The 24,225-nt window shown below is 38.8% G+C and overlaps 1 protein-coding gene across 5 annotated transcripts in view; it reads right to left on the reverse strand.

Moving 5' to 3' along the window:
• The window catches only part of LOC105930209 (rho GTPase-activating protein 42), a 129,616-nt gene that overhangs the window by 11,538 nt on the left and 93,853 nt on the right, over positions 1-24,225 (reverse strand). For 3 of the 5 annotated variants that reach the window (XM_036149643.1, XM_036149642.1, XM_036149645.1), the window contains exons 5-19: positions 20,080-20,181; positions 19,722-19,832; positions 16,274-16,378; positions 14,620-14,749; positions 14,150-14,250; positions 10,580-10,689; positions 10,037-10,093; positions 6,871-6,949; positions 6,526-6,565; positions 6,130-6,192; positions 3,684-3,758; positions 3,144-3,228; positions 2,871-2,929; positions 1,344-1,449; positions 1,074-1,233 (exon numbers count right to left, since the gene is read on the reverse strand). In XM_036149643.1, the coding sequence (XP_036005536.1) occupies positions 1,074-1,233; positions 1,344-1,449; positions 2,871-2,929; positions 3,144-3,228; positions 3,684-3,758; positions 6,130-6,192; positions 6,526-6,565; positions 6,871-6,949; positions 10,037-10,093; positions 10,580-10,689; positions 14,150-14,250; positions 14,620-14,749; positions 16,274-16,378; positions 19,722-19,832; positions 20,080-20,181 (1,383 nt within the window). The remainder of the gene's footprint in view (positions 1-1,073; positions 1,234-1,343; positions 1,450-2,870; positions 2,930-3,143; positions 3,229-3,683; positions 3,759-6,129; positions 6,193-6,525; positions 6,566-6,870; positions 6,950-10,036; positions 10,094-10,579; positions 10,690-14,149; positions 14,251-14,619; positions 14,750-16,273; positions 16,379-19,721; positions 19,833-20,079; positions 20,182-24,225) is intronic. The other 2 variants (XM_036149644.1, XM_012868303.3) reach the window with 1 other exon arrangement.

Consider the following 24,225-nt stretch of genomic DNA (forward strand, 5'->3'; position numbering starts at 1 on the left):
GTTTCCCTGGAGTCCAGCTACTTTTGACCATCTACTCTTAAAAATGGGAAGGACAACTCAACGCTAAATAAATCAAGTCAGAGCTACATAAATCAGGAAGTAACTTCCTGTTTCTCTGGGCTACGAATTGGACATGGCACAGAGACCTATTTTTCAAAATGGCATATACCAGAGAACTTGCTTTTCAAGTAAGGCAGATGTGTGCTGATCTCTTTCCCTAATGTGTCACTATAACATGACACAACAACTAATTTTTTTTTAGCAAATTTCCAAATTGGGTAAAGAACACGTGGGCCAAGTAAATGTCAGAAGATATCTTGCTTTTTTTTTTTACCCAGGTATAAATGTATTGTGACCCAGAGAACCATTTCCACTGTTCGAAAATGGAAAAGACAAGAGAACATGCCATCTGAGTAATTCAGATTTTTTATTGATCTTCATAAGACAATGTGTAACTTCCTGTTTCCCTGAGCTGTGACGAGACACCGGGGCCCATTTCTCTTAAACAGTCGTGAAATAGGAAAGACAGGCACAAGCGATTCTAGTCAGGTAGATACATCTTTCATTTTTATCTGATTCATTCAAAAGGTTACAGAAAATAGCTATTGTAAAGATCTACAGTCGGAGCAAAAAGTATAAAACAAATGGAGCTGTGACAAACTAGACTGGGGGAGGATTAAAATCTCCTTTCACCCTGCAGAGAAGGAGACGGTTAAGAGGAAAAATAAACCCCAGTGCTCGTTGTTCGAAAGCTGCAGCATAATGTGACATGTCGGCATCACAATGTCTCCATAACCACAGCCTATTTTAAGGCTTTTAGGCGCTGCATATTGTTGAGAGTGAATAGAAACACTGAGATATATAAAAACAAGCATTGACATTTCTATATATATTGGGACGCTAATAAAATGTAACAGGTTTTCTTCTGGCAAAAGCTGCTTCTATAAACTGTGTGTTCTTATTAAATCTACCTGTGGTAACTCCGTGGAGCTTCAGCTAAAGGAACGCCAGTGTAACGTTGGTGAAATAAGCCTTAGACATTTCCGTCTGACGTTAAAATTACAAGCTGTCACCTTGTTGAAGTTCTCGATGAGTATCTCCACCACGATGTTCTGAAACTTTATGTTCATCATCGCAGCCACCGTCTCCTCCTGCGACCGCATCAGCGTTGGGCCGAAGATGACGCCCAGGTTGGAAACCGTCATCAAGTTGAACTGGTTTTGTGCAGAAACTCTGTATGTGAACGCGAGGAGAGTTGAATTAGTTTTATATCCTCGTTTTTTTTCTCTCTCTCTCTCAAGAAGTTACTTTTTGTGTAATTCCTTCGTTACAGAGGCACCTACACGACAAGGTGTTTTATTAGTAACTCCAGCATTTCCTTGTTCTTCTCGGGTAGTTTGTGCACCAAAGCATGGACAGCGCATACTCTGTAGTTTTGGTCATCAGACTCTGTGAGAAAGAGCAAGGTTCAGTAGAATCAGCATACAATGAAATCAAAAAGCTGAACTTTTCAGAAAGTCTGTCTAGGGCTGGACGATAATTCAATAGCAATGCATATTGATCCATAGACGTATATCAATGATAGATAAAAAAGGGTCAATAAAAAGTTCAATAGAACAGTTTTTCTTCCTTTTGCATTCTAGCCTATCATGTTAATAATACAGTCATTACATCCTCCCAACCAATCACAAACGCAGACCCAGGAATGCTCCATCCCCAAACTCCACCCCCTTAAAGAGTTCACGTTCTTTCTAATTTTTTAAATACTTTCAGTTTTGGTAAAAAGTTAGTTGAATAAATGGTTGAATTTGAATTCAGTGTTTTGTTTGTGTGTACTTTATCTAAAAATAGATCACTAAGCAATGAGCATTAAATGGTCAGGGCGGCACTTAAAATATCTGTTTTGAATTTGTTGTTAATTATCAATATCAATCAATATGATTTCTATTTTATCGATATGCTTTGTTTCTATATCGTCCAGCCCTATGTCTGTCCTTAACCAATTCTTTTTAACTGCTTTTGTTCTTATTGATCACATCAAACATTCTTCTACACATTAAGAATCTTTTTTGATAATCCCATTCAATCCAGACTTCAGAAAAGTGAAAATTCTCCTAAATTAAGACAATTTAACCACCTCATCTATTAAGGCATAAGAAAAAAACGCGAAGCCCGCAGCATGGGGCTGTCTTTTAGCTGAAAAGGCTTTAAATGTTTCAATTTCTTCACATTCGATCCCCCCCCCCCCCCCCCCCCCCCCACACACACACACACACACACACAAACACAATCGGAACCTTAGCGTAACACTTGGAAGGGAAAGTTTCTGCTACATATTTTATGACATATGCAATATTCATTTCAGTTCAAATGCAATATTTATAAGCGTAAATGCTACATACCCGCAGCAATCTCTAAACATTTATGTTTCGGTAAACAAGACAAAACCGACTCTATAGAATGGAATTTAAAAAAAAAAAATCTATGGAATACAGTAACTACAGTGAAATGTGTAAAGAAAGATATGTTATTTGTTAATGTTTAGGTTAGCAGAGATCTCTGACTTTCCTGTCAAACAAAAACCTAACTGTAGCCATTTTCTTTTCTTTTGTAATTAAATTGAATAAAAAGGGATTTGCTCATCATTAGTTGTCCATAGAGCTTTAATATTATCAACAGCAGACAACAAATTTGTACCTTTGAACATGACGTCCGATGACCACTAAGCTGGATTTTGCTAAACTCTGTCCGTGTGGGACTATGCTACTGCGTTAAGAGAGAGACCGATCCTTAGGGTGTCCAGAGAGAGAGGAGACCCTTTACCGGAGGTGCCAATAACCGTGTGTACAACCAAAATGTTCCAAACTTACTGACAGCCAGGATGAAGTCTTTGTGCAGCTTGAAAGTCATGAGAGGCTCAGAGAGACACCTGATGGGGGTGGGGGGTGGGGGGAGGAAAATAAAGCCCAGTTATAATTTACTGTTGTTCGGTGAGACTGGACCTCTGAATGCAGCCACCTTGCTGTGTGAGTCAGTGAGAGCTCTGAATGCATGGCTAACAGCACGGCGGCTTCACAGAGTCATAATGGATGCAGTGATCACTCCTGACAGTCAGGGACATGCAGCCGGCGGGGCGCGCTGACCTGAGGTAATTCTTCAAACCGCTGGTGATGGTTTTGTTGTCCCACATCTCAGGATCCAGCTCCATATCCACAGGTGCCTTGGACGCTGATGAAAACATGTTTTATTTATATATACACATATTATTTTTTTAAACACCACCACAGTGATGATGTAATCTGCCAGCGTGAAACCGACGTGATCTGACACCGCCAGACATGATGTTTAGGAGGGACTAAACATGCTGTTTCCTTGGATAAGGAAATTCTAAAATCTAAAGCACACATGTGCAAATGTGGCCCTTTACACATTTGGGGATTCTTTTCCGTTCAGGTGTTTTGAAATGTGTGCAAACAGGATCACCTCGGGTAATTTAATGAGATATGTACAAAATGAAACCAGCCCAGATGGCTGTTACACAGTCTGACCACAGAGAGGAGCTCTTTCCTCGCTCTGAAAGGTCCAAACATGTTTGTGAAGGTGCTGTATTCACTGAGTATACAAAAGGACTTCATTTACAGTTTAATAAAAAAAAACAAAAAAAAACAACAACAGCTACTTACAAAAGACTGTGGTCATCAGTCTCTGCACTTTGGAGTTTACTCCTCCGATTCTATACAGACCCATTGTATTTATGCCTGGGTGACAATGGAAAAAAATATTAATTTGGTGACATAAAGAGGTTTTCTGTTTAGTTACAGTATTTTGCAAATGTATCTCATTATGTACAACCACAAACTTCGCTCTATTTCATTCAAGGTGATAAAACGACATCAAATATCATAGAACCATGAAAAATTCTATATGATTTTCAAAGTATTTACATAGATAAATCTGAAAAGTGTGGCGAGCATTTGCATTCATCCCCCATGAGTCAGTTCTTTGTAGAACCGCATCGTCAGAGTGTTTTGCTTACTCTTCTATGCAGAATAGTTCAGTCAGATTGGATGCACATTTATGAATATCAAATTACAAGTTTGGGGACAGATTCCCATTTTGCCTGGACCTGGGATCTTTCCGTTTTCCCAGGCTGTCAATCTGATGAACACTTATCTGCACCAATCCAACCATGTCTTCCCTCTTTAGTTAAACATGCATTTATACATTTTACCAAAAAATACGTCTGTTTTAACTTTTTTGCATATTTGTAATTAAAATATCTTCATTAAGAGCAAAGTGATATTCCTTTTTTTGTGAGCACAAACTTTAAAGCGAATTGTGATACATTTGTTTTCTATTGGATGTGTGGCTTTCTGGTTAGTCTTTTCTAGCCTACAGAGTATTGCCTTGTATTTTTGCTCTATCAGCTATGACCAGCTGCCCTCTCTCTGTTGAAGAAAATGATCCACACAGCTTGATGTTTCCACCACTATGTTGAATCACGGCGGCGGTGTGTTCAGGGTGTTGCAAAGTCTTATTTTTTTTCTCCAGGTTTGTTACATTCTGGTCTCTTCACCTTTCTCCATAAGCCTGGCAGAGGACAACGTCTTTTATGGGCCTTTTAAGTGTCTTGAGGCCAACTGGACACACTTCTTATGGATTTCTTTAAACCACAGTTTCCTTCTTGCCATTCTTCCATAAAAGTCAGACTTTTGGATTTTACAACTAATTAAGAATCAAGTCTTTATTGTCGTTATGTAACCATAATGAAACCTTGGTCAGACACTGGCTCAGAATTCACACATAACAGACGGACACGAATCAAGACATAATTCAAGTTGAATGCACCATTAGCATCTGATAAGATTTAAATGCTCAAGTCAAAAAACGACAGATTGCAGCCACTTTACAGAATTCAATTAAGTTCAATAAAATTTTATTTATACAGCGCCAATTCATGAGACGTCATCTGAAGGCACTTTCCAAAGTCAAATTCAATCAGATTATACAGATTAGTCAAAAAATGTCCTATATCAGAACAATGTAAATTACTGCGCAACTGCATGGATGTATTGGACAAACATTACCAGAAAAGTTAAAATGTGTGCAAATAGTCGTTAGCAAAAATGGAACTGTTCAAGTTAATTGATGTTTGAGTAAAAAGAAAAAGAGAAAAAAAGACAGCTAGCAGTCAGTTTACAGGACAATGTAAAACTCTGTATTTGCCTGGATGTAGCAGACAAACTCTCCCTGAGAAGTTAAAAAGTATGAATATAGACATTAGCATGTGAGAGACCGTAAATAATTCTCAACTGAATCAAGAACCTCTGGAACCAGTATTTTTCAAGCAGATTATGGATTTTTTTTTTTTTTATTTAGCCTTCAAAGGCTTAGTATGGCTGTGAAGGCTGTAACTAGTTATACTGTTAGGAAATGTTCCACCTCCTTAGCTGTGCATCTCTGCAGCTCATCCAGAGTTACTGAGGGCCTTCTAGCTGTCTCTATGATTTACGCTCTTCTTGGTTTAGCTGAGCAACCATGTCTCAGTGAGACTGCAGCTGTGCTATACTATTTCTATGTTTGGATAAAAGATTGACCAGAGCTCTGTGAGATGTCGAAACCTTGGCGTTTTGCTCAATAATCTAACAGTACTTTAACGACTTCATATCCCCCGACCCTTCGAGTGTGCTCTGTGGTCTTCATGATATAGTTTGTTGACGAAGGTTCTCCAACAAACCTCTGAGGCTTTCCGCTTTGCTATATTTATACAGGCAAGAACCACATATACATGTAATCCCGATTATTATAGTTAAAGTTATTGTTATAAGTGGTTGCACCTCATTTTATTTAGGGGTAAAAGAGAAAAGGGCGTGAATGCTGCATCATTTTTATTCATCTTCACAGCTATGCATTACGTTGTGTTGGTTTAGCACCTGAAATGGAAATGAAATAAATAGACGTTTGTGGTTGTAATGTGACAAAATGTGGAAAAAAAAACCTTTTGTAACTGTAGCTCACATGCCATTAAGCATAATATCATGGTTACTGATGAACAATGTCAATTAATCAGGACCGGGCAGCGTTAGAGTAATTTGACACATGAAAGCTGGGGGGATTTAAATGCCTCACCTCTCGTCTCGACCAGGTCAATACATTTCCTCACGAAGTTAAAACCTGCCTCGTTAAGATACGCTGGAAAATAACACAAGGAAAGAGGGGGGTTGACATGTCAATTAGCAGCTGGGTTAACTACATATCACGTAGGAATAATCAGCTCTCCCTTATGCCTTTGCTCAAACTAACAGGATTAATAAGATACAGCTTCTGTGCTGGAAGGCTCTGCTGTGTCAGCTGAGTGGGCGAATATGGAATAACTCTGTTAATAAGCAGAAATAGCCATAAGTAAGAAAGGAAAGCTATTTGTTTATTTATGTGTGGTGACTCTATTGACTTAATTATCAAGCATGGAAACATGTAATTTAATGATGAAAAGGGTTTGGAAAGATAAAAAAAAAACACACTTACTTTCCTCTTTTTTGCTTAGTATGGCTGGGAGGTTGTAAATCTGCAGACGGTTTAGAAGAACGTCATTATTTTATTACTTTAAAATTTAAAACAAATCTAAAGCAAAAATAAAAACAAACAAAAATAAAAAAATAAAAAAAACATATCCAGTTATTTTCCACTGTCCAAAAGCTCGTGTGCTTTGTCAAACATGTTGCACCGCGAGACTCCACAAGAGGGTGCTAGTGACAAATCAGTATGTGACGAAATTGTCTTATCAGGGAAACAATTGAACAGACGGGAGGCCAAAAACCCCCAGCATGAACAGAATAAATATTTCACAGATAAACAGGCAGAGATCCTCACCGGCTCCTTGCCATCCATGGCCTCCAGCCACAGTCTTCTGTTGGACTCTGACAGTGCCTGCAGTGTCATAACGCCATGCCTGGAAGGTTTTAGAAGAAAAGCTGGTCTCAGTATGATCTCATTGCTGTGGGGCCCCCTGAACGGACCGTGTTTACACTGGCTGATTCAACTATAAAAGGACTACTGTAACTAAAATAGCTCGTGTGCGAATGCTCGACTTCAAACTGTGTCCCCGCTTGGCTCTGTGCTTCACAATCCACTCCCAGCGAAAAAGCCACATGTGTTTATGTTAGAGTGATGCATGTTTTGCACCCAACATGCATGCGGAAAAATCTGTTTGCACCCCTAGTAAAGATAGGTAACAAAAAAGCAAGCATCTAGTAAGCCGATAAAACAAAATAAAATAAAATAAATCCAACCTTTATTTGAGTACATCTATTCACTGAGAAATAATGTTATTACATTATTACAGCAATAATAATGATTACAGCATTACATAAATCTAACTTTTTTTTTTTTTATTTCTACCTAAGTTTCCAGAAACTTATAAGTAATTGAGCACTTTCTCTTTCCATGGGGTATAAATATGATGAAAAGGGAAGCCTATTTCTTTTAGCCACTTTTCTATTTATTTTATTTATTTATTTGACAGGGACAGTGTACATTAATTAGCATTCCTGCAAATGCGCCAGAATTAGCCTAAAGGCTATTTTTCAGCTGTTGTCCCTGGACAGTTCTTAAAATTGTCTACCTAAAAACACAACAGTAAGAATTTTACAGTGAATAATACAAATATCTATTTGAGAAAGACAAGAGAACACACTATTGGATTAAGAAAACATTACTTTTTTTTGCCTAAAATTTGGCCACAATGCAGTGCAATAGTTAAGAAATGAGAAACGACTGTGACAACGAATAGAACTATCTATACCCGGTTATCTGTACTGGGTCACGTGGCGCTAGTTCCTACTTCCAGGTCTTACTGTACTGCTTACTGACCATACTGTAAAGCACAGGGGAGGATCTGTGATGCTGTGGGACATTTTCCTTTTGTTTTCCAGAGCTTTGATGCCCTCAAATGAAAGGTTGGGTTTTTTCCAAAACTTTTGGGTTTGACATGACGTGGCTGCAACAAAAGACGGATTAATTTTTCAGGCTTTTTACACATCTGAACAGGGGTGCCAATAAATTTGTCCACGTCTGTACTTTTACAATCTACAACTCCCAACAGATGCGGCTAAAAACCTAAATCTCATGCAAGCATTATTTACACTTCATTTGAGCGGTAGTGGTGACATAATCAGATGACGCTTGAAAAAAAAAAAGGTTCACCGCACCCAATAGTGACAGTTAGTACCAGCATGAAGTCTGATCAACTTTGCTCCATTTGGGAGGTCATTGCCAAGCAGACAGATTTAGCTTTGCCTTTGAGCAAGAGATAACATCGTCATATTTGCTTGCAACAATTAAAAAGCAACGTGTTGTCTTGTCAATAAGCTGTGCTGTTCTGTTAGAGTTACTATTTTGCTGAGCTTCTGAGAAGTCTTGTGTTACAAAAACATTGCAGTCGTAATCATTGTAGTCTTTCATATCACAGATTTTCATAAGCATCATTCAAATTCTTGCCCATTATAAACTGCGAAAATAGAAACAAAGTCTTTTCCTGCTGTGAAAACACCTATCCATCCCCAGCCGTTTGGACAAATAAACCCTTCCAGAATCAGACGGCTGGCTTGATTATGGCCGGGCCATAGGTGTGAAAGAGTGTTGGGGATATAACGAGGATTAATGGATGAGCTAAAATCTGACTGGGACTTGGCCTGCATTGTCCTTATGCTTGTAGCCTGCACCTTGGTGCATTGAAGTAAAAGATAAATGAGTTGTCCTGCAAATAAACTGCTCAGCAACACTCACCAAGGGTGAGCAGTGCTGGGCGAGCAGCTGCTACACAGTTACACACACACACAAAAAGATGGGCAAATTCTATAATCTGAAGTGTGGATCTCCATGATTAGTTCATTTCAAGGCTTCATAATAGACATCTTAGTCATTTGGGGTTGAGATATTAAGCAGCAAGGCTTTTCTGTAACACTTCTATTCTATTCCACAGCAGGTTTTAATGAGAAATGGGATTAGCCATTAGCCTAATAAATACAAATCAATAACAAATCTTCCCAGAGGGGCAACATAAATATTATTTCATCATCGGTTAATGTTTGTATTTGACTTAATACAGTTTTATATTGATAAGAGAGCAGCAGTGGTTAATAAAATTAAAATATAAACATACACTGCATTATTCCTGTATTATGCACACTGTTATCTGGTTATAATAAAGGTTGAATAATATTAATAAAAAAAAACTGCAGGTGAATATCCATATAGAATCACACATAACCTTTTTTTAATGACTTTTTTAGGTCAGTTGGGGATCAACAATCTTATTGAAATTTGCAAAATGCCAGAATAATGAGAAAATATTTGATTACTTTCCTCAAATTCAAATGTTATGTACCGACAAGGGCTAAGAGGTGACTCACAGAGGAATAAACCATTACTTTAAAAGCATCATAAAAAGCCAGATTAAGGTTTGGGGACAAATGCCTTAAATTCTTGTTTTATAGTCTACGGGAACTAAAATTGAAGAACTTTGCCATAATGACCATCAATACATTTGGAGATAAAAAGGGGAAATCTGCAGCCTCAGAACAACATCCCAACTGTGATGTATGGCGGTGGCAGCATCTTGATGTGGGGGTGTTTTGCTTCAGGAGGGACGAGTGCACTTCACAAAAAAGATGTCATGAGGACAACATCTTTGCATTGTGTAATGCAAAAATACTGAAGCAACATCTCTAGATATCAGGCAGGAAGTAAAGGCTGGGGTGCACATTTTAATAATATACAGGATTTTAAGATAGTTATTAATTATTTTTTTTCTGGCATTTAGCAAACATAAACAGATTCAGTAAACCTACCTGACCTAAAACAAGACAAGTTTAGTCTGACTTAAATGTCGGACAATGAGGACAAAGGTTATAAATCTTTATTCAGTCCAGCTAACTATATTTGTTATGTTTTTAATGGTAAGAGCAACAGCATTAATTAGGTTTAAATAGACATGCAAGCATGCAGCTCATGCATCTCCTCCGATCCGTTCACATACCGGACTTTACAGAAAAAATGAAGCGGCCTGAAAAGAGTTCCACGACAGAGGTCATGTCTATAATGACACGAACACAGACACAAGAAGGAAGGGGTTCAAAAATAGGACAACTATCGATGCTGCAGACACACGAGCACACAGGAGCCGGGGTGGGGTGGGGAGGGGGGGGGGTACATGAGGAACATGCAGTACACAAACAGCACTCAAGACCTGTGACAAGGTTAAAATCGACTCCTGAAAGATGTTAAAGTACCCAGAATGTTCAAAATGTGACACATACATCAGGTTCAAGAGAACACACAATGAAAACACATCACTCCACATGCAGCTTTATGATTTCAGGAAGTTAATTGTAACTTAGGAGAAAAAAAATGTCTTACTTAAAATTCTCTGGTATTTCAGTTTGTTAGGCAACACACCGTTCAGCAAAAGAAAAAGCAAATACCATACAGACTGGGTGATGCAAGCAGCATTAAATAACACAGCTTGTTTATGCCCCAAGACTATGCAAGCAACAACAATTCATGGACATGTCTCACGGACCTCTCCACCACCTCGATATCGAAGCAGAAACGCTTGTCGATGGAGTCGGTTTTCCTCCGAATGCAGGACTTGAGCTTGAAAGTCTCTGGCTGATTCAGGACAAGGCCATTCTAAAAACAAAAAAAGATACAAAAAAGATCCACAGAGACAGAAAAAGAAAGAAAGAAATGCAACAAGACTCATTGATCCATCATCACCATATAAGGGAAACAATAGATACGCAAAAAGAAACTGGCTGGCGATCGCAATCAACTGACTTCTAAGCTGGACATGCCCCTGACTGGTGAGCGATGGGTCAGAAACTCACTAATGGACCTTTTTTCCCCTACTAGTATCGCACCATACCTAAATGCTACCAGATAATGCTAGCAAAAGCACTCTTCGGTATGGAAGTTGTAACTGAGAGAAGAAGGCAGAGTTTGGGGGGCATTTAGTTGAACTGGTGAAGGGGCAAATTTACCCAGAGTTGACTTCAGCATACAAGAGGAAGGCTGAATGGTTTAGAGCAAAGTGGCTCCATTTTCTTCCTTTTGTGCTTTCAACCTTGGCCACCTATAGAACCGGTTGGATTTAGAAATGACTGGAGCCCTTTGGAGATCTAAATTAAATGGACGTTTACGGATTTTTGAAATTGGGTTCTGTTGTGTGGTTATAAGCAGTTAATACCTTGTTACCTACCTGTGGAAGTTAAGTTTCATAACATCTCCATTCAGACTAAACACTGATTAGCAGGTTCCAGAGGAAGCGGCTAACGTCTTGTCCAACAGCGGCAAAGACCAAAGCAGACTTTTACCCTCTTACAGTAAAAATAAGGTTATGTATGGCAGATAAAATATCAATTGCCTATAATCTATTAACAAAACTCAACCTGAAAAAAAAAAGTGAACTATCCCTTAAAAGGTAAGGATCTACAGTCTCCAAGGAGTAAACCCTGGGATAGGAGATAGGTTGCTAAAGAGAGTTAAAATTAAAATGTTTACTATTTTCTAACATGACATGAAGCCGCTATAAAATGCAGTGGCCCCAAAAAAGTATTCACACCCTGTCTTAATACCAGCTTGTCTTCATGTAAAACAAAAAACAAACAAATAGTTAAACTCTTTATGCATACCTTGTGATGCACTTCAAATGAAAACACACATCTATGTGGGAGTGGGTGTTGAGGTGTGTGTGTGTGTGTGTGTGTGTGTGTGTGTGTGTGTATGTGTGTAAAATTTGAAAACGTAGGAATAACCTGGTTAAGTGTGCTAACTCTAAAGTTATACTTTGCTGAAGCATCATTCAGTCTTCTTTGAGATCACGCCTACCATTAAATATAAGGAATCTGTTTAACCTGAAATAAGGTTCAGCTACCCTTGTAGGATTTTCTTCCGTTTTTAGGATGTGCATCCTTTATTTAAAGTTTAGCTTAAGCATAAGATTTATCAGCAGAAATTACTCCAAAAAGCTGCTAAGACACCGACATCAAAAGTCAGGAGGGAATTTCCAACAAAGACTGTTTATGGTCTTCATGTGAAAACAAGCCCTGGCGCTCTCCTCACGTCAGGACTAAAGAGTAGGATTGAGAGAAAGAAGCTTTTTCTTCAAAAGAAAGCAATGAGGCTTGGCTGAAATCTCCTAAACCTGAGTAGGTGTTATGGCCTGATGAGACTAAGATTAAGATTTGGCCCCGGTTGGCACACAAACAAGACCATGCATCACAAAAACAACTCTGTGCCTTCAGTGAAGCATGGTAGAGGCAGCTCTGCTTTTTTTTTTTGCAGATGGACCTGAGGTTTTTATCAAGCTAGGTGCAATTCTAAACAGGTCCACATATTGAGTAGCTTAGATGTAAAGCCTTTAGGTGTCCGATAGAAAGCTGAAGATAAAGAAGGATTTCATTTTTAGTGTCACTAAATTCACGCATACATTAAGCAGCATTGTGAAACTTTAGCCACTAGCGGTGCTAGACTTGTAACTTCTAGATTTAGTGCCCCTGAATGCCACTGGCAACACTGCACTGTCACAGAATTAAACAGTCTCCTTCAGTGTTTTGGAATCTGATAGCAGACCACTTTGAACCTGCAGATTGGGAAGTTATTGAATTACTTTTGAAGACAAGGCTACAGTCACCCCTCTAGATTATCCTCAGAGTCTCCCATTGAAACAGGGACAGGGAGAGGGAGAGGGAGGGGGAGCTCCAGGACCCGTGGGAGAGGAAAACGGAGCAGACAACAGGCTCAATCATCTGATTATGAAAGGCTGCAGGAACTTCAGTGGTGGAGAAGAGCTGACGTTCAGGTTTGTCAGCTATATATATATTCACTGTATTTTGTAGCAGTAGCCAAGGCCATGACAAACTTTTACTCAAGGACGAGAAACGTAGAAGCATTATGTAAGGTTAGGTCTCGCGTTCAAGGGGCACTGAGACTGCCATAAAGCGGCGCTCTAGGTCACAGGACCCAGTCGGAGCCAGAATCCGCACCGTCAAGTTACATAGGCGAGTTCTGAATTTTTTTTTAACATATCTGAAATTAAGCTGATACTTGGATCGAAACTTTCACGCTACTGCTTTAAAATAAACTGAAAAAAAGATTTAAGTAGGAAAAAAATTATGTTTTGAAACAGCCTAATCACAGTCCAGAACTACATTTCTTAGAAAATCATTGGGGCCTCCTATAGAGGCCTGTGTCAAAGAGAAGTCCTCATAACTTCATTGGTTTGGAGAACTTCTGCAAGGTATAGTGGGCAAATACTGACAATTGAAGATGTACTACTAAAGAAGACTAAATGTTGTCATTAAATCAATATAACTTTAACAAAGTATTAGTTTGCCCAATCAGGTTAGTCCAGTTTCTTAGATATTTATGTATTCTAAAAGATTTATTTGTTTTAGCTGAATCATACAGGATAAAAATTCACATTACATGTGAACAAAGCTTTGAATACGATTGATCAACGTCATGTTTTTTTTTTAGCTCATAGAAACCTGTCATTTTAACAGGGGTGTACATTTCTGAGAGCCACTGAGCATACTTGATGAGTAATGATCGTAGGAAGCCTAGAAGAAATGGCTGATCATTGCAGCTGTTGAGAAACAAAAAGAAAAGAAAACAACTCCAGAATGTGTGAAGTTTAAAAAAAAGTGCATTTGTTTAATTAAAAGATCTAAGAATTAACAAAATAGAGATCATTTGTTAATTGAACAAAAAAGTAGAATAATTGACAGTTAACTGTCTGAAATGTCAAATAAATTAAAACTTCTTTAGTGGATCCTGAACACAACAAATCACCTCAAAGCTCACTGTTTGAAGGTTATTTTTACTTCCCCGGTTTCCCTTTCTTTTTATTGGAAGAGTTTGGCATCTTTTTAAAAAAAATTCCAGGCCTTCCTTGAGTTAACAAGTCTTTTGTTTTCTGTGCCAATTGAGTAACTTTGACAGTTTCCTTTTTTTTCTCCCTTGGGGGAGAAACAAGCAAGCTCTTTGTTTCACCCACACAGATTACACTCGCTCTGTTTTTCCCTTCCTCTCTGCTTTTATCGGGCTCATCTACAAGCGGAGGAAAGCAAACTGAACTAGGCTGAACTACCTGTTTCCCAGCTGACTTGTTTTCTGTGTTGCTCATGGTAAAGGTCTTGCTTCCTTTGTCGTACGTGCAGTAGTGACGCGTCCATGTGCATCCTAGAGGACCTGGGAGGGAGAGATGAGGACGAAAGCAGTAGCTCACTCAAAACACATTTCGCTCTCAACCACGGGCTTTTGAAAGGACTTCTGAAAATCAATCTGCAATTAAGTTGCGATGAATCCAAATTTGTTTATGGCTGCCGATAAAAATCTATTATTTGTGGTAACACCCCCAACACGCATACACACGATTGAGAGCACATCAAAGGGAATCTGTAAACAGGATGAATGATGGAGCTTTGTGTGAGGGGATCTCTTCTGCGGAGGCCTGGGAGAGATCGAGACATGTTTATGGTGATGGATGCAACGCTACGCACTAATTGAAGCAGGATGGAGTGAGCCTATAAGGCTGGGAGGCAGGACAGGAGGACTCACGCTTCTCCTGGACATACAGGAAGCCTTCCATGGTCCACTGGCCGGGGGGTTTGTAGTCCTGATCTGCAGACCTTATCCTGTTCATCAGCTTCTCCACTTCCTGCTTGGTGCTCACAAAGTTGTTTCGTGTCTATGAGGAAAAATGCAAAGATTGGCGGAACGCTGCCACACTTAGTGTACTCCTACACAAGTAAAAGTGGTCATAGCTTTTGGACTGCAAAAAGGGAACTTTTTAATGAGTGTATTTGTCCTTGATTTGAGTGGTTAAATAAGATTATTTGCCAATGAAATAAGCATTTTGACCCCTAAAATAAGATAATTAGATAAATTGCACATAAAATAAGATGATGGAGATGGATTTTTCCTATTTTAAGCGCAAAAATCTTATTCCATTGGCAGATAACCTTATTTTCCAGCTGATATCACAAACCGATACACTCATTTCAAGATTCTATTTACTTTTAGTTCCCTTTTTGCAGTGTGAACTCTTTCACATGTAGCCACATTGCAAGCACAAACATCTTAGCATTGGAGTTTTATTGTGATAGATGAACACAAATGGGTTCATAAGTGGAGGGGAAATCAGACATTGCTTTTATATTTACATTTTCTTTTTTTTTTTTTTTTTTTTTACAAATAAAAGCTGGAAATACATAAAGAACCACTTTAAATTGGTAATACAGCTGCAGGTCCTTTGGGGCATTTCTGTACCACCTTTGCAGAGCTACAGTTCTACCCGTTCTTCTATGGAAAATAGCTTGATCTCAGATTGGGTGAAGAGTTTGTGTCAGCATCTATTTTGGAGATGTGCCACAGAAAACAAGTGCACACCAAACTTTTTGAGAATTATTTTGGGATAAAAAATGTCAAAAAAAGTATTTATGTACTACACAGTGTATGTCTATTACTTTGAATCCCAATAAAATACATTTCAGGCTACATCTGTAATGTGACCAAAGTAAAAAAAGAAAGAAAAATAAGATGAAGGGATCTGAATATTGTTGCACGGCACTGTGTTAGCATTAGGAATTCCGTTACTTAAAGCAGGGCGACAAATGTTTCTAATTTGTACAGCTGCATGAAGACACCCATGGGAGGAGCAATTAACAGCCATGTTTAAACATACTTTATTATATTAAAAATATACTCAAGGTGATCTAAGCGTAGGAACAAGACAGCTTTATTTTCAATTTTTTATTTTTTTTTATTTAAAAAGGTCAAGATGAGCGGAGTACTGCGACAGCTTCACCTTTGCCAGTTCCTATTAGTGCTCTCTGCATCTGAAGACATGGAGAGAGGGTTATAGAGTGAAAATTGTCAGTGCAATGCCTCTGACATTTTGGGTCAGGAATAAAATTTGAACCCTCGGGCTGAAAGCATCGAGGTCGCAGTGATGGAAGACGGAACGGTGGCGGGGGCTGCAGTTTTATTTTCAACTCCTAAGTGTTTTTTGACACGGTACCATTAAATGGCCCGCAGTAACTGCCTGCAACGCTACACTGAAAATATCTGTCCTCCACACAATCACCCTGTGAAGAAGAAGAAGAAGAAGAAAAAAAAACTCTGCTTGTTATATCTGGGTAAGATAAGCTGCAGAATCTGATTATGTGGCTGGTTGCCTTTGTGTACAACCCTTTGAGGTGTAGAGACTTACGTTTTGTAGGTTGAACTGGAGCTGCTGTTTGTATGGCTCGAATTCATGAGCCAGCTCATATCCTTCATGGTAGAATGTAAACAAACCCTGCAGAAAGGCCAAGAGCTGGGAAAAGGAACAGTTTAACATGGTGAGCTTTTGTGGTATTGAACATTATAGAGCTTCATTAAAACATCAAAAGAAACAGAATACATATATAAAATCCAGCATGGATTTCACTTACTGCCACTAAAATTGCTATAATATAGTTGTAACAATATTATTTCTAACATTTCTTTAGCGCTATTTTGGTTTTGACAAATAGATTTAAACACAAACACAGAAGAAACATCTGATAAATGTAACATTCTTAAACAGCTTATTTTGCAGACAGTTATAGCTTTTTGCTATCCTGCTCTCCATGCAGCAGTACAGGTGTAATAAGGTCAAATTAGTTGGTTGACCACTGTTGGCAAATTGACAGCTTAACAGAAATATAGCTTTTGTTTTGTCAATGATAGTTCCAATATAGTATTAACTATGCTATATTATATAAGTGAAGTGTTGTGCTCCTTTAATTTCCACACACTGGTTATCTGTGATTCTTTTACAACAGAAAATCTTTTAAAAACGAAAAATGTCTCTGTCTTGGTAGCAAGGGAAATGTGTGCTAGACTTTTGTCAGCCAGCCAACTGGCAGTGTGCAGCAAAAGGTGGCGCAGCAGCAGCAAACTGTTTAAAACTATGCATGTGTCTGGATAAGCGATCGACTAAGAAATAGTTTTTTTTTTCTGTCTTGACCGTTGGCTGGAAACTGGAAACCCAAAAGTCCAATCCTTTTCTGCACCATACTAAGTGCTCCAAAATGTGACAACATTCTGTAATGTGGAATGTATAGCTAAGGGGATAAAAAAAACCAACTCAAAGTTAAAATAAAATAGAAAGATCCTTTACTGCCCCAAAGTGGGGATATCAGCTGTACCAGCTGCAAATAGGAATTTTACAGCTCTAAAAACAAAAATGATATAGTTATTTAAAAAAAAAGCATACTTAAGAAATTAAATAATTGTGCCACTGAGTAGGGCAATTTTAAGAAATGTGCAAAATATATTTATGTATAAGAAACACATACCATTTAAAACAGTGAAGAGGACTGTGAGCCCCCCCCCCCCCCCCCAAGCAGAGATGATAAACACTTATTGAGGTTGCTGGGAGCAGTGAAGGTTATAAAGTCTAACAGCAGCTGGGAGGGAGGATGTGTGATAACGCTCCATTGTGCATTTAGGATGCAGCAGTCTGTCACTGAAGCAGCTTCTCCAGCGCTGCAACCGCTTCATGCATGGAGCGGCAGACATTGTCCCATAGGGATGCTATTTTTGCCAGGGTCCTTCCAAAACCCACCACCTGCACTGTCCTACGACTGGCCGTCTTAGGACGGAGCTGGGCTTCATGATGAGCTTATGCAACCGTTTTCTCCCAGCTGTAGATGAGCTGCTGCTACAACAAACCACACCATAGAAGTTGGCCGATGCCACCAGATACTCAAAGAAGGTCTTCAGAAGCACCGCCGGCACTCCAAAAGACCTCAGCCTCCTCAGCAGGTAGAGTCTGCTCTGACCCTTCCTGCAAAGAGCATCAGTGCGGTGACTCCAGTCCTGTATATGGTTCCGGTTTAAAACTCAGGACGAGGAAGAACAGAGATGTATGAAGCCATTTAAAGTAAAAGAAAAAGCTAATCCTGTGGATCACCCGGCAGAAAAAGAGCTAGACAGAGCTCTGCCTCCAGATAACAGGGAGGCAGAAGGTAGTACAGGAAAAAGTTTCCTCCTGGGCTTTTAGCCTTTGTCATACAATATGCTGGATTTGGAAATGAAAGCATTGTTTGTGGAAATCTCAGACTTTGTGTATAGCTAGCTGTGCTAACTGGGTTAATTGCTTATATAAGTGTAAAATGTCAACTTGGCAATGGTTTTTACTTTGTTTTAAAACAGCAAAACCATGCTTTAAATCCACTTCTGTCTTTTACTTGTGTGATGTTGCGTCTGCTTCTTCTATGAAGAATAAATTACAATTCACAGCAAGAAAGGTTAAAAATATACATTTTCAGACCTGATCTTAGATCTTTTAACTATCAATTCCGTGCATAAATTATGATAATCTCACTGATTTTTGTTTTGTTTTCAGCCGATGTCAAAATGAGAAATATCTGAAACAATAAAAAACACAATTTAACCAGAGATGCATGATGTCAACCTAATTCGACCGAAAATTAATAGCCCGTTCCTGTGAATCAATACATCTAAACAGTAACAAAATGCAGACACACACACTAAATTGGCTTTTGAACGGTGATTCAGTGACCACTATAAATGAAATCTAATAGTACTATAAGAATCATCAGCTCACTAAAATTAGCATCGGTAGATCAAAGCTCTACAAAAATTGAAGGTCAGAAACTGATCTGAATATTCTGACTGGAGCATCTCACCTGGATACCTTCAACTGACCCATGTCTAACCTATAGATACAGTATCTATATACAGAAATGATAAAGTTCACTTTAAAGCAAGATCTCCTCCTATCACTCCATCAGTAAATCGGATGAATTTGAACATTCCCTTGTTGTTAACCCTGCATGTAAGATGACAGCAGAGAAAAAGAAAAGTTTCAGAAAGTTGAAGCTCTTTATAGCGGACAGATATTGATCTTACTTTCTGTGTAACACACAGCCATCCTTGACCACGGTAGAAAAAAAAAAAAAAAAAACACTCCAATAGTGTAGCTGGAGGAAAAAAAAAAAAACTGATCTCATCTTGAGCGCAGAGGATCCCACAAACACGGAGCTGCACTCAGTCAAATCCTCAGACACAACCGCTGATTTGATTTCTAGGCTGAGGTTTGGTATATCAAATGAACAAGGATGAATCGCCTTATCTGTGCCTGGATTCATCACAGCCGAGGTTGAGCCCTGTTATTCCCCCCCCACCCCCGCCACCCCACCCCTTCACTGCTATACCTGGAGATTTGCATTTCTGGCATGGGATATGGGTTGATGCCAGAGGATGTAAATAAATGGAAGAGGAGCTTTTGAAAAAAGTTAGCTCCCGACTCACTTTTCCAGCGATTTACATGCAGAGGATTTAATCTTTTTTCTGAGCCTGCCCCTCACATCTTTAGGGTAGCGAGTTTGATAAGCGCTCGCCCCATTGAAAAGCTAAAAACGTTATTTAAATGAACCCGCTTGTGTCTCCTTGAGTGTACAAGAAAAGATCGTGATGAGGGCTACAAATGTGTGGAATATAAAACTAAATATATTTATGCTTTTTGTCACGGTCTTCACTTAAGAGAGGGGAGCAACAATTTAAAAGCCACTTTAATAAAGAAAAAGACTGCATTCCACTTAAACGAAAGCAAAAGGAACAAAGCTACTAAAAATATTGTAATTTTTAAAAGGAAATACTCCTCTTACCGGCTCAACAAACTCGAACTTCTTCTTTTCTTGCACTTCCTGAATTTTGAAGACATACTCAAGGGATGCATCATAAAAGAGCTGTCTCTCCTTGTCAATCTGCATGTCGGCCTGAGAACAAGCAAACAAAGAAAGGTTAGAGCCATGAGAACGAAACGCTTTAGCCTGGACACAGCGATTGCTTCATTACTGCACAGAAACGTTGTCTATAATGAGAATTAAACATCAAAGAATAGTCCACACACACACACACACATACGCACGCCTTCAACATTGTTTTTTAAAGGACACTGAGCTGACAATAAAAAACATCATTCCAGGTACACGTACAGGACGAGATAATTTGTTTTGGTTTTACCTCCTGCAGATATGCCTCTTTCTTTTTAGATGACAGGTTGAGATGTCTCTCAAGCGTGGAGTAGTATTTCTCCGTCTCCTTATCGAATTTCTTCTTTACCTCCTAGGACACATGAAAGGCTTACACATTACTTGAAATAAAAAAAAAATAAAATAAATAAATACCCCTCTTATCTTTTATCTGAGCTGTGAGTCAAAACCACCACTAGGGGGAGGTCTAACTACAGCGCAGTTTCACAGGCCATTTGTCAATTGTCACTTAAAATTCCGTCAATAGATTATTGTAGGTCATAAAAGTGGCATAAAACGCGTGTAATGACAAGTCGACAATGTCAGCATGTCAGTGTTTGATCAATACAGTGCCCCAGCTTGGGACCGCAGTTCAAACCAAAACACATAGCACTGTAAATCACAAATAGCATAATGCATCTGGCATAGTCAGAGGCAGGAGTGGCTGGATGCTGTTTGCATTTTCCTTCTCATCCACCTGCCTGCAGGGAGAGGTCAAACTCAACAGTTACAACAGAAAATGTGCAACGAGCTGGCTTTCTAAGCCTGATGATCCTGCTACTAACGGAGGTCCAAAAGTGCCACAAAGGAATGAAAACCTGTGATTAATTAAAATTTTATTAAAATATGAAGAAATGCACAAAAAGTGTCATGAATGAATATATGTATTTTATTGTCCAGGCTTTATATATATATATATATATATATATATATATATATATATATATATATATATATAAATTCACACCAGATGATTGTGGAGTAATAAAATAAAACACTTAAATCTGTCAGTGTTTCCAAAACAATCCCGTCTCCTACCAGTACATGGTAACATCAACTGGTTTAGTCCTAATTGGTGGCCTGTAAAAAGGTTTCTCATTAACAAGGCATTGCAGAAGAAGTTTGTTGTGATGGGTAAAAGCAAGGAGCTGTCTTAGGACCTTCGCAACCTTATTGCTGCAAGACACACTGATTGGTTACAGATGTATTTCTAAACCTCTGAATGTTTCAGTTTCAGAAACATCATCTAACCATAAAGCAACCTTAACCAGGGGCTGTTTGCTAGAGTTCTGGCAGAGGAGTCTAAATAATAGCTTTAAGAATTGCCACAGAGCCAAAGACCACTCCAAAAAGAGCATCACAAAGACCTGGAATTTGCAGGTACAGATTTTTTCATAAAGGTCAGTTGTGAATTAAACACAGGATTTTACCTGGTTCACTGCACAAGACCCAAGAGTTGAAGAAAAAGCTCCAAACTCCAAAAACAACATACCAACAGTGATGTTTGGGGTGTTTTTCAGGATGCGTTATCTTGGTATCGTAGCTTCAAACTGAGCTATGCCTATTTAACACTACTCTATCTACATGCAGCTGTAGGGGACAGACGTACTCCACAGGGAATATGAGGAACGTGTGAGGAAATGGTCACCAGATCCTCCACGTTTGTCTCAACAGGCTTCATGGAAAATAAAGCTGCATGAACGGCCCAGTCAATCATCTGACCTTTCCCCATTATGAAAATCTACGGAAAGAAGATCAGAGTGCATAGAACGGGCTCCCTGAACCATCAAAATTTGAAGGCAGGTTGTGTGGAAGAATGGGTCAAAATCCCACCTGTCCAATGCGTGTTAGTAGTTTCTCCATAGAGGACACATTTTTTATCGTTGGTGTAAGTAAGTCAACTAAAGTTTATTCGTTGAGCCCCCAAAACTATCACAAAGAGCTGCACAGAAAACCAATAAACTAGCTATTAAAATTACATGTGGATAAAAAAGAAATTAAACACAGGGTATAATAAAATTTAAATAAACATTCAATAAAATGTCTGTTTTTTAACTGTATTTTACAGTTAAAAAACTGCTCCACAGTCCTGGTGCCACGGACTGAAAGTTTCAGTGAATTTCGGACCAACAGCCTCACCATATCTGTCAGGCTTTGTTTTTAAAGTCAGTGGCTAACACAGCTTTAGCCAAGATTATTGGTGAATTTGCTGAGAAGGTTGATAACTTAGTGTTTGTTTTTTATGAGCCACTGTGGCGCTGTAGTACAGAAGGCATTGAATTACTGAACAAATCCTCATATAAGTATTTACATCTTAAACAAAAAGATTGTTTAAGTTATATAACCACGTATTTAATAAGTTACGGACATATTTAAATCATGAAAAAGCAAAGATTATTTACTTCAACTCTAGTCCAGTTGTCACATGTATAAATGATATTTAGTGATTAATTTATTTGTTACATGCTGGCTGTTTTTAGATCCCACATGGACAAGGTGGTTAAAGACTGCAGCCCTTCGCAACGCCTTAAATAGAAACAACACACACACACACACACACACACACACACACACACACACACACACACACACACACACACACACACACACACACACACACACACACACACACACACACACACACCAACCAAATTCACAAGCCTTACTCAAACTCTGCCCAAGCACAGAGATCGTCCTCTTAGGGCGAAGGCATTCAAGTGTCTCATCTGCAACTGTGACCTCCAAACCAAGCTATGCCTACTTAATGCTACGTACATCTACATGCAGACGGGACAGATGTACACCGGAGGGAGGATGGAGAAAGTGCGAGGAAATGGCCACTGTAACCGGATCCTGCTTGTTTGTTTTTATTCCCATGGCCCTGAGATTTAGCAAGTCTAATCTACCAGCCACTGATTTGACCTAGAAGAGAGTTTTGTCTCAACAACCCTGGAAGCAGTTATGCGGAGGAATTCATTCCCTACATAACTATTCCTAGTGCGGCAAACGGGGAAAGAAAGAAAAATCAATAGATAATTTCATGTAGCAGCATCTTATTTCCATCCGTCTTAGCATGTCGTCTCCAGAAATGATCTTTTCAACAATGTGGAGAAAATCAATTCTATATGTGCCTTCATTTCTGAAGAAAAGAACAATGAAACAGGTGAGGAGCAAAAATAAATAGGTGATTAAAATGCATGTACAGTTTTCATCAGAATTGTACTCAAACTCATTTCTACAACGTGTTAAAACAGCTGCGTTTTATGGGGGGTGGGGGGTGGGGGGAAGACAATACAGCAGCTTTAATGATTTTTTTTAGAAATACTATTGGTTGGCTAAGTTTGAATTCAGGGTGGATTTCCTATAATCTAGTTAGGTGAAAAATATACATAGATGTTCTGCACCATCAACACCAAGTCAACTTGTAAGTGCAAACCTACTTGGCAATAAACTTGATTCTGATTCTGATTAAATGAATACAGTCATATTTTATAAATTAGAATTTTATACAGTTATTTAGTTTCAATAGCAATTAACTACTGTTAACACATTATATACAGCCATTACTCACAGAATGATGTTTTAAAGCCCTTATTCATTTTAATAACGATGATGTTTTGCCTGCATATATGGAAAACACATCGTTTAATATTATATTATCACATCTAACCGATAAAAAAAAAGATTTTTAAAACAGAAATGTGGGTTTAACAGAGAGAATGTTTAATACTCTCAGTTCATGCTGGTGTAAAACTGGCGTTACTGTGAGAAATGACAGTGATGTTCCAGTATCATGCAGTTTATGGAAAAGTCTAGGGTGGTCATGGGTTTTTCTAATTTTCTGTCATGTAGGGGTGACAGTTTCGGTCAGTTGGCTGAAACCTTGACACGGTTGGGTGAACATGCTTTCTTTACTTCACAGGGAAAGCCCTCCGCTCTTTCCTAGTGAAATACGTTGTGACTTTTATCAGTGAAGGGAGATTTTACTTACATACTGATTTACTAACACAATACCCTCCCACACCCACCATCAAAACTTGGGTTGGAAGGTTTTTATTAACTTTTCTGAATGCTTTTCCTACAATCCTAAGCTCAAAAATTTTTTAAAAAATCTGCGGTGTTGCTTAAAAGCCACAGTAGATCCGCCTCTGGAAAACCATCACTTTAATAAAATTTTACCACCCCTACCAAAAATGGTTTCGAGAAATCCAGTTAGACTTATGCCAGAAGCTTGAGGGCCACAAACAGCGCGTGGCTCATGTGCAGCTAGCAACCAAACTTCTCTTTAGATATTAGCAGGTGTAGATTTGATCCCCTATGTATAATGTTAACCCTGTTGGACTCACCGAAAATCAAC

This window comes from Fundulus heteroclitus, chromosome 18 (genome assembly GCF_011125445.2).
Source record: "Fundulus heteroclitus isolate FHET01 chromosome 18, MU-UCD_Fhet_4.1, whole genome shotgun sequence".
Lineage (NCBI taxonomy): Eukaryota > Metazoa > Chordata > Actinopteri > Cyprinodontiformes > Fundulidae > Fundulus > Fundulus heteroclitus.